General features: G+C 44.7%; 1 protein-coding gene across 1 annotated transcript; it reads left to right on the top strand.

Annotated features, from left to right (window-relative positions):
• The first annotated feature begins 4,657 nt into the window (after nt 1-4,657).
• Nucleotides 4,658-5,602, top strand: LOC143841910 (olfactory receptor 10R2-like). The gene has a single exon (XM_077346469.1). The coding sequence runs from the start codon at nt 4,658-4,660 to the stop codon at nt 5,600-5,602; it is 945 nt and encodes a 314-aa protein (XP_077202584.1).
• The last annotated feature ends 5,699 nt before the right edge of the window (nt 5,603-11,301 follow it).

Genomic DNA, 11,301 nt, shown 5'->3' with positions numbered 1-11,301 from the left:
CCGGATCCTTCTTTTTCCCTTTCTTGAAGATGGGAACAACATTTGCCCGCCTCCAATCATCTGGCAACTCACCTATTCTCCAAGAAGGGTAAAAAATAATGGACAGAGGTTCAGAGATGACATCTGCAAGTTCTTTTAGTACCCTTGGATGCAGTTCATCTGGCCCAGAAGACTTTGTTTCATTTAAAGAAACTAGGTGTTTGTGGATTGTTCCAACAGTGATCCTAGGCCACCATTCCTGTTCCCCGTGTTGTGTTACCTTTTTGCCACATTGATCACTATTTCCCTCACAAGAGAAGACTGAGGAGAAATAGGAGTTAAGCAGTTCAGCCCTCTCTTCATCATCTGTTATAATTTCACTTTCTTGTCCTCTCAGTGGTCCTATGGTGTCCCTATCCTTTTTCTTCCTTGACATATAACTAAAGAATCCTTTTTTGTTATGTTTAGCATTTCTTGCTAGCCTAAGCCCATACTGAGCTTTAGCTTTTCTAACACTCCCCCTTCAATTTTTGGTTATTAGTTTATACTCATCCTTGGTAATAAGGCCTTCCTTCCATTTCCTAAATGACTCTTTTTTATTCCTCAGATCCTTTGACAACTGCTTATGGAGCCAACGTGGCTTGCTTAGGCTCCTTCCATCTTTTCTTCTCAAGGGTCTCATGTATGTTTGTGATTGAGCCTTCAGTAGTTCACTTTTAAGAAACTCCCAGCCCTCTTGGACTTCCATCTCTTTAAGTCTTTCTGACCATGGGACTCTACGCAACATACTTTTAGTCTGTGAAAATCAACTTTCCTGAAGTCCAATGACCTCCTTTCTCCCGGAAGAATTTTTTAATACTGCCCAATCTTTTCTCTGCACTTAAAGAGATTGATATGGGCAGATCTTGCATAAGTTGCATGGAATATGACGCCAAGATATTTATATTGTTGGACCTGTTCTATCAAGGCCCCATTTAGTCTCCAAACATGGAGACACGGTCTGTTTCCACATCTCATGTGGACCACTGGACTGATCCAGGATGGATCTTTCTGTGTTCTAACCATGACAGCAATTAATCCTGCTGAACAAAGGTAAGAAGCTTTTCTTAAATTAATTTATATATTATTCATTAAGAAACTTATTACTATGCTTGAGAGTTCAGACTGTTGCAAGAGACAAGGATGAGAATATAATCAGAGTTAATTGGCTTTGGTTCCCTCCACCCCCTAATTTGCTGTCCTCGACTTACCAGCCCACTGGGCACCAGCTGCTACTCTGAGAACCAGTGTAATATGGAGACTTGCTCCAGTCTGCATTCGGGCCTCAGCATTCTTTACCAACAGTGGCATCTGAACAGTCTTCAAGGGGAGACCTCCATAAACCCACTGCAGTAATCTAATGCAGATGTTACCTGGGCATGCACCATAAGATCATGGAGGAGAGATTTAAACCACATTGTGACCCACCCTGAGCTATCCAGGAAAAGTGGGCTACAAGAAGTGGGCTACAACTTATTACTCAAACAGTGAAAGCTAATTAGTTTTAAATTGCAAAATACCAATGAGATAATATCCTATGGGATTAAAAAAATGTTTACAATGCTTTTTTCTCTTTATATAGCCATATAAAAAGAGAGATATTGTGGCAAACAGCAGTCCTGTGGAATGGAATCCTATAGCCTATCTCCACGTAAGCATTCTGTTTCATATATTCCTTCTCGGTTTATAAAGTTTTGATACTGTTTTATGTGAATCTCAAGTGAAAGGGCACTCTATGTGCTTTGCAGGTGGAAGTTCGAACCTCAGTGACTGAATACCTGCTTTGCAGGTAAACTGTTCCAGCTTCTATTTTAGGGACCATCATTTTAAAAAGATCTCAGGTAGCTTTAAAAAGATCTCAGGGTTTGAGAAAGACCTCCACAAAAAACTTGGGAGAATGGCTATAGCACTAATAGCTTGATAGAGTGACTTGAAGGCAGATTCAGAGCAATTTGGCCAACCATTACTATGTTTGGCAAATGCTGGATAACTGTCCAGAACTGACAGGAGATGATTTCCATCTGAAGGCACTGCCCAGTTAGACTATAAACTAAATCTAAAGGCTGGTTCGACCATGATGGTATTCCATCCAAATGTAAACTTCCCGGGCATCAAAAATCTCCAAACCCAGTACTGAAGGATGAGGTAAAGCTCAGGAGAGAGAAGAAGAAAGCTAATTAGATCTCTAAATGGGAAACTTTAATAAAGGCAGCTAAAGGCAAAGATAATGGGGTATTTTGGAAGTTGAGGACAGGAACAAATAAGCACAAAAAGCATGGCTAATACTATCCCTGGGAAAACTTGGGAAAGTCATTTTAATGCTCTCTATAAAGAAAATTATCCTGTAAATCCTTCGAGTTTCCATCATAAACAAATACCCGCTAGGGAGCTCATCTCAGTACAGAAAGTGTCACACTTGATTTTAAAATGTATGTATGTATGTATTTATTTATTTATTTATTGCATTTATATACTGCCCTCCCCTGAGGCTCAGGGGAGACCGTAGAAAACAATACAAGGAATTAGTTTTTCCATAACGTATAGATAACCACAATAATATAAACATTAATAACTGTAACAGAGGTGATTATAACAGTGCAAACAGGTCCAGGGACAGAACATGTGAATGGATTTCTGGGAGGTGGGAGGGAGGGTGGGAGGGAGGGGGCAGGGGCCCTGTGGATGTTGCTGGATTCACTCGGCTTCAACCAAATGCCTGGTGGGAGAGCTCCCTTTTGCAGGCCCTGCGGAACTGTTTTAGCTCCAAAATCAAAATGGGAAAGCACCAGGGAGTGACATTTTTACAGAGGAATTGCTCAAATCAAATTTGCACCAGTGGGCTCCAGTACTGTCAACCCTTTTGACATTTATTGACTAGATGGGCCAAATACCAAAGTAACGGAGTCTGGCAATCTTAATTCTTCTTTTCAAGAAAAAACAACAGGGTGGATCCAAATACGTTCAGGCCGATTAGTCTGCTCAATACTAAACTAAAAACCTATGTGTTAAATTCTGTAAGTGGTTGGAGCAGGAGAAATTCCTTGCTATAAAGCAAGCAGGGTTTGCAAAAGGCCATTCAACGACTGACCACTTCATCAATCCACAAGCAGATTGATGTGAATAAAGGTATTCTTCATCCCACTTTTGTGGATTTGAAGGTGGCTTTTGATACAGTTGTGCATAATAGGCTGTGGGCCAAATTTTGTCTATTCTGTTGACAAAAGGATGAGAGTCCAGTAGCACTTTAAAGACCAACAAAGATTTATTCAAGGTGTGAGCTTTCAAGTGCAAGCACTCATCCTCAGACAAAAGGCTTCGACATCTGATGATTAAATTACACGAGAACACCATCTTACAGATAAGATTTACACCAGAGGGCAAGTTACCTAAACCAATAGTTTTGCAAAAAGGTGTAAGGTAGGGTTGTATTCTTGCCCCCTTTCTTTCTAATATATATGTAAATAGCTTGATTTCTAACTGTCAGAATTTTGATCTTCATGGTGATGGAGAAATAACTGCAATTCTTGTGCATGCAGATGATGCTTGAAGACAACCATGTAGTGTCGTTTTAAAGAGCTTCCAAGCATCATCCCATTTTAATGTTAATTAACAGGAATGTCAGAACAGATATTTCATTAACCATATGGATCTTGGGTGAATTGTAAACAACTTGACTCCTTGGTAAATTCTTCAACACAAATGCTCCGGTAGGTTGAGACATACAATATATACATTCCCAAGATAGTTGAATAGGTAGCTAGATTTCTACAGAGTGTTCAGTTTGCTTGCTGGAGTTTTTGTTATGGTATAAAATTAATTTTTATTGTTGTATATACTACTGTTATATGTCTTGTCAACTGGACTCTGTATAATGCCAGTAAAGGTCTTATGTATGTATGTATGTATGTATGTATGTATGTATGTATGTATGTATGTATGTAATATATATGTTCGACTTGGGTCCAGTAGCACTATAATATAAATCTTTGTCCCTAATATACTACTGGACTAGCATCTAGTTCTCATATGTGATATTTCTCAGTTGACCCAAGATGTCTTGCTTAAGGAGGCATCCAGGAATCCAGTTTTTAAATTCAGGTAGGTAGCCATAGGAGGTTAAATGAGCCAGCCACTAAAAGATATTAAAATAATTCCAGAATAGAGTTTAAAAGTAATTAAACCTATGGACAGGAATGCAATTATTATCCAAGACATCTTAAAAGAGGTTCCTTTACAATTGGTTTTATGGCTGCAAAGTAAATGTATTCCTGGGAAATGTGTTCTGAAATAATTCTGCACAAAACAGTGGCTCTCTCAGTTGGGAGAGACCCTCCAGTGAGGAGCATCAACTGAAAGAGCCACATTTACTGTCATTCCCATCATGAGGACTGCACCTTAGAAATGCTCACAGCTTACCCATTCGTGGACAGTGGCTGCTCAAGTGGGTAAACAAATGCTAGCCACAAGCACTAACAGGGGAGGGACTTCCCCATTTGCAAGAAACATGAGGCTGGGGCCGCATTCGGCAGCAGGACCCAGAAGACCACTAGTAGAGTTCATCAACAGCCACATGTGGCTCGGAAGCCACTGAGTATTGCCGGTATAACATCTCAATGCTTTCTTTCCAGATGCTGCATCAATGAAGCAAGGAAATCAAAGTGTGGTGAAAGAATTCACCTTGATTGGATTCTCCCGTTTCCCAGGCCTGCAGGTCCCGCTCTTCATGGTGTTCTCCGTCACGTACTTGGCGATTCTGGCTGGAAATATCATCATCGTTGTCACAATAAGACGTGACTCCAGCCTCCACATCCCCATGTACTTCTTCCTGGCCACACTCTCCGTTTCAGAGACCTGCTACACGCTCACCATCATCCCCAATATGCTTGTAAATCTTCTACGGGAAAAGGCAACTATTTCATTCATCGGTTGCGTTTTACAGATGTACACATTCTTCGGTTTTGCATGTATAAATTGTGTGATTCTCACAGTGATGGGATATGACCGATACGTGTGCATCTGCAAACCTTTACATTATCAAGTTCTGATGAATCAGAGACTCTGTTCTAAACTGGTGGTCTTTTCAATAATAGTTGGTTTCATAATTTCAGCAATCATTTCATATTCCGTGTTTACCTTGCCGTACTGTGGGCCAAATAAAATCAATCATTTCCTTTGTGATATAGCGCCTTTACTTCAGCTGGCCTGCGCCCGAAATTATGTAGGGGAAATTCTCATTTTTCTTTTTTGTATTTTAGTGATAGTTTTCTCATTCCTTCTGATCCTCCTTTCATATATTTTAATATTAAAAACAATCCTGAAAATCCCCACAGCCGAGGGCAAGCGCAAGGCCTTTTCCACATGTGCCTCTCATCTCATTGTGGTGGTTGTGCACTTTGGATGCGCTTCCATTATTTACCTGAGGCCCCAATCCAGGTACACTTTGGATGAGGACACCTTGATCTCCGTCACGTACACACTGTTGACTCCCTTGCTGAACCCTGTCGTTTACAGCCTGAGGAACAAGGATGTCCAAGTTGCGCTCAAGAAATCCCTGCGTAGAGGCACATGTGCCTGGAAGATGTGAGAAGATATGATGGAGGATGAAACAGCCGTGTCCTAAATCTTACTCCCTGGGTCAACAATCAATCAGCACCTTGAAAAATATGTGTAGTACCCACTACTCCTATTACAGTAAGGAGCAAGAATATTTCCGACATGTAGGAATTTGTGAACATTCATCTATTGGTAATTAAAAATATGTTCCGGAACAAGCAGCAGTTAGGTTTCAAATAAAACTTCAGATTTTTTGCTTAGCTTGAAACAGGCCAAGCAATTGTACAGAGAAGGCAGTATAACTATTGAAATTATAACCAAACTTTTAGCTGCCAAACAAATTTTCAGTTCACAAGGTTTCCCAAATGTTTCCCCAACATGATAGAGACAACAGATTAATAGGGGAGGTACAGATGATACTCCTCTAACTGCTGTCCAACTTTGGGGGAGATTGAATCAATAGGGTCTGAGCTATGTCCCCCAAAGAAGATGCCCATGGGGAAGTGAGTTCTGAGGAAATGACATTCATTTCTGTAGCTAGGTGTACCGTATTAAATTCAATCCAACAATGTATGTTATCTCAGTAGGGGCTAGTAGTAACCTGGTATTTTTTATTTAGTATGAGTGTCTGCATACCTAACGATGAGTTTCATATGCGAATCCATGTTGACCTGCGGAAGCAGAACAAAATTTGAGTTCAGTTGCACCTTAAAAACCAACATGTTTTTCTAGGTTTCATGACGCAAAATTCCAGTGATATCACCTTTGACAAAAAGAAACTTACAGCCCATTTTATGGGTCTTGAAGGTTTCATCATACTCAAATTTTGCACTGCACACCAGAAGTAGGTGACTGCCTTCTGAGGTGCAAAGGAACCTTCTTCACCTATAAAACTGACATGGCCTGAAACTTAACAAAAGTACCTAAAACAAAACTCTTGTGTTTGTCTCCTAGAACAGCTCTATGAGATATTACAGCTATAACTCTGCGTAGGACGCTGAGATCATTGTAAATTCCAGAACAACCGGATCATCAGTGTTGGAGAGATACCAGCATACGTCTTGAGATACTTTGCACCTTTCAAAACAATGCCTAAGCCACTAGAGAAGGCAGTTTCACCTCCTTCGCAGTTGTTCAGTAAGTAGCTCATCTCCTGTATAAATGAAGTTTGATTGCCAGAGCATCTTCCAGTGTGGTAATGTTCAGTCTCCTGAAACTATCACAGAAAACTCTCTATCCCCGCAAAATGTTGGTGACGCTCCTGAACGTTGTGTCTAGAACAGGAGTTCCTAATATGGCATCCACCAGGTGAAAGTCAGTGGAGCAGGTGGGGCTTTAGCCTATCAGGGATTCTGATTGGCCACTGGAGATCTGACTGGCTATGCAGATTTTCTAGCTGCTTTGGCAGCTTCTGCCAGCACAGAGCAAGGATCTTCACTGTGTGACTGAAAGTAACCAAGAAAATATTTCTGCATCATATTGTCATTTTCAAAAGAGTTCCAATAAGAGATCTTCGGCCTGAACTGTTGAAAAGTTAATGTGAAATCTGTGCCTAATCTCAGTCATGGACATTTTGCAGCTCCCTCTGCCCCCACAGCTGTCCATTCCCCCGTTTCAGAATCCCCAAAGTGCCCTTGGGCTCAAAAGTGGTCGGGAGCCCCTCTTCCAGACTGAAATGGGAAAAAACCTTACTAGCTACAATATTCTCAGGCACTGAGGTCATGATGCGGGAGGAGCATAACATACACTGTGTCAAATAAAACATGTATTTTATTCATGTTCCTGTTTAAAGCGGTTTGTGTGTGTGGTGGGGTGACTTTTTCACAAACAAAAACCCGATGAGCCAAAACTGGCAGTAAAAGGTGCAGTGTGCCACAGAGGTAACCTGGTCCTCCAGATCAGTGGTCCCCAACCTTTCTGAGGCTGGGGACCAGCAGGGCATCGGGCCGCACCTGCGCGGACCACGGCCGCGCAGCGGGCCGTGCAGCGGGCCGCGCCTGCGCTGATCACGCCCGCGCAGCGGGCCGCGCCCACGGGCTGCGCCTGCACGGGTCACGCCCACACCCGCGGGCCATGCCCCGACGGGCCGCGCATGCGCAATGCGTGGCCCGGCCCTGATTCCCTCTCCCCGCCCTCCCGCAGTAAGAAGCTTCCCGGGCCGCAAGCTTGCGGCCTGGGAAGTTTTTTACTGCGGGGGGGGCAGGGAGAGGGAGCCGGTCCCCGGCGCCATGGCCTTCGCGGCCCGGCACCAGGCCGCAGCCCGCAGGTTGGGGACCACTGCTCCAGATGGATCCAGCAGCCACCTGAAGCGAGTCCATTTGAAATCCCCTCCCCCAGGACAGGAGGACTCCCCAGTCTTCTCTCAGCTTTGTCAATGAACAAAAGTTTTATAACTTGAAGAAAAAGACGCATCTCATAAGCCTCTTTTCTCTACCCAAAGGAGTCTCAAAGTTGATTACATTTGCCTTTCTTTTCTTCTCCCCACAACAGACACCCTGTGAGGGAGGTGAGGCTGAGAGAGCCCTGATATTAAGCAGTAAAGTTGGTTCTTAGATGCCACTTTCCTCTAACCGAAGGAGTCTCAGTGGCTTACATTTTCCTTCCCTTTCCTCTCCCCACAACAGACACCCTGTGAGGGAGGTGGGGCTGAAAGAGCCCTGATATTACTGAAGAAGAAGAAGAGTTGGTTCTTATATGACGCTTTTCTCTACCCGAAGGAGTCTCAGAGTGGCTTACATTCACCTTTCCTTTCTTCTCCCCACAACAGGCAGCCTGTGAGGTGGGTGAAGCTGAGAGACCCCTGCTATTACTGCTCAATCAGAACAGCTTTATCAGTGCAATGGCAAGCCCAAGGTCACCCAGCTGGTTGCATGTGGGGGTGCACGGAATCAAACCCAGCTCACCAGATTAGAAGTCTGCACTCTTAACCACTACACCAAGCTGGCTCTTGGAGTAGTGATTAAGAGCAATCTCTTATAACCTGGAGAACATGGTTTGATTCCCCACAGAGTCAACTGGGTTACTGTGGATTAGTCACAGTTCTCACAGAGCAGTTCTCTCAGAGTTCTCTCAGCTCCATCTATCTCACAGGATGCCATTGTGGGGTGAAGGGTAGATGATTGCAAACTGCTTTGAGACTCCTTTGGGTAGTAAAATTCAGGGTACCAAAACTCAGCTCTTCTTGACTTCTAGGGATAGATAATCATTTATTGCCCTTCATCCATCCAATTGCCTTATCCTGGCATCAGTTCATGACTTCCATGACCTACCTGACTCAGCTGATATGGAGATATAGAATTGGAGGTCATCTATGTATGGGTGACACTTCATTCCAAATCCCTAGATCAGTGGTCCCCAAGCTTTCTATCACCGGGGACCGGTCAACGCTTGACAATTTTACTGAGGCCCGGAGGGGGGGTAGTCTTTTGCTGAGGGACGTTGCTGCCGCTGCCTGAGCCCCTGCTCCGCTTGCTTTCCCGCTGGTGCCCCTGACTTCCTGCAGCCCGCTGGGGGGCGCTGCCAGCAGCAGCTGCGCAGTGCCACACCAAGGGGGAGCCCCAGCCATGGCGGCCACTGGAGAGCACCAAAGGTGAGCCAGTGGCAGAGTGGCAGGGGCAGCCCCTGAGGCAGCAGCCGGGGAGGAGGAAGAACCGCGGCCCGGTACCAACCGATCCATGGACCAGCACCGGTCCCCGGACCGGGGATTGGAGATCATTGCCCTAGATAATTTCTCCTGGTGGTTTCATGAAGATGTTAAACCACATAGTAGATAAGATGGATGCCCTTACTGCCACATATGCCCACAGAGTTTTCAGTTATCCACACTGCCACCCCACTATGATTTTTATCATAACTTTTTAAAGATATTGAGGAAAGTCAATGTTAGCAGGCTGCATGGTGCTGATACAATTGCTCCTAATCCCCCTTCTTGAAAAATATAACAATTCAGCCAAGCACTATAAAAAGTACTTCATTTAGGTGAAATTTTCTCTCTCTAGTAGGAACCCAAAGTGACAAAGCATTGCTCTTGCCTCTCCATTTTATCTTCACAAAAATCCTGTGAAGTAGGTTAGTTGGGAGAGAGTGAGTAGCCATAACATAAAAACATAACATAAAAACATCAAACAGCACAAGAGAAGCCATGTTGGATGAGGCCAATGGGCCCATCCAGTCCAACATCTTGTGTCACACAGTAGCCAAATCCCAGGTGTCTCCAGTGAGGCCAGAACTCCAAAAGCCATCCACTGTTGCCCCCCCCCCCCCCAAACACCAAGAATATGGAACATCACTGTCCCAGAATGTTTCTTCCATAGGAACATAAGAGAAGTCATTTTGATCCTGTGTTGAGCAGGGGGTTGGACTAGATGGCCTGTATGGCCCCTTCCAACTCTATGATTCTAGGATTCTAGGATTCTATGAATCAGGCCAATGGCCCATCCAGTCCAAAATTCTATGTCACACATTGATTAATACCCTGGTGCCATCAAGAGGTTCACCAGCAGGGCCAGAACTTGGGAAGCCCTCCTGCAATGGTCTCCCAAGTTCCAAGAAGACAGAACATCACTGCCCCAGACATAAGAACATAAGAGAAGCCATGTTGGATCAGGCCAGTGGCCCATGCAGTTCAACATTCTATGTCACACAGATGTGTTTTGTAATGTTTTTGTGTTATGACACAATTCTGGCAATATTTTAAAAGAAAAATTATTTCAGAGTTGGAGAGGGAGGTGCTCAAATGGTGCTGGAAGGCAATTGGAGAATTGTTGCCACATCACAATGATTGACGATGCAAACAAACACTGGGAAGTTTCCACTTCCTGTCCATTGGCTTCCTTGTGTGGTAGTGAAAATCAGGGGCAGACAGGCCAAGCAGTCCAAATGCCACCTCGTGTGGTCATGGGAAGACTTGGGGCAACCAGCCCCAGACCAAACACCAGGCACCAGTGCAGCACACAGCCTCCCATGCGGTAATGGTTCAATTTTAAGAGCCCTAATGTCATGGTTTGTAGGGAAACCGGACAGTTATATGTGGATGCAAGGAATTCATATAGAAAATAGAAGCTGGATTAGTCAAAGATATATGAACTTATCAGATCTCAAAAGCAAAGCAAGGACAGTACTACTTAGTACTTGGATAGCAGTGGTCCCCAACCCGCGGGCCACGAAGACCATGGCGCCGGGCCGCGGCTCCCTCTGCCCGCCCCCCCCCGCAGTAAAAAACTTCCCAGGCCGCAAGCTTGGGGACCGGGAAGCTTCTTACTGCGGGAGGGGAGGAGAGGGGATCAGGGCTGCGCCTATGCATTACGCATGCGCCATGCGCGGCCGAAATCACGCATGCGCGCATGCGCAAAAGTGCAGCGCATGCGCTATTTTGGCCACGCATGCGCAATGCGCGGGCACAGTCACGCATGCATGGCATGCGCAGGCGGGCAGTTGCCCTGCCGGTCCCCAGCCTCAAAAAGGTTGGGGACCACTGCTTGGATAGGACACCACCAAGGAAGTCCAGAGTTACCAGACTTTCTCAAAGTTTTTACCATTGAGAAACTTCTGAAACATTCTTCAGGCTTTGAAAACCCCCAGAAATAGCTTGATCATGCGGCTAGGAAGCATAGTTTTGAACATGCCCACCTGGGGCCCTTCCCCTTCCCACTCCCTCCAGGCCCCTCATTGGCCATTTGGGGAGTTGGGGTGGGCTGATATGACTATATCTGGTCATATCACCTGATAAAT

Source organism: Paroedura picta, chromosome 7 (assembly GCF_049243985.1).
Source record: "Paroedura picta isolate Pp20150507F chromosome 7, Ppicta_v3.0, whole genome shotgun sequence".
NCBI lineage: Eukaryota > Metazoa > Chordata > Lepidosauria > Squamata > Gekkonidae > Paroedura > Paroedura picta.
This window is presented reverse-complemented; position numbering and strand designations above follow the sequence as displayed.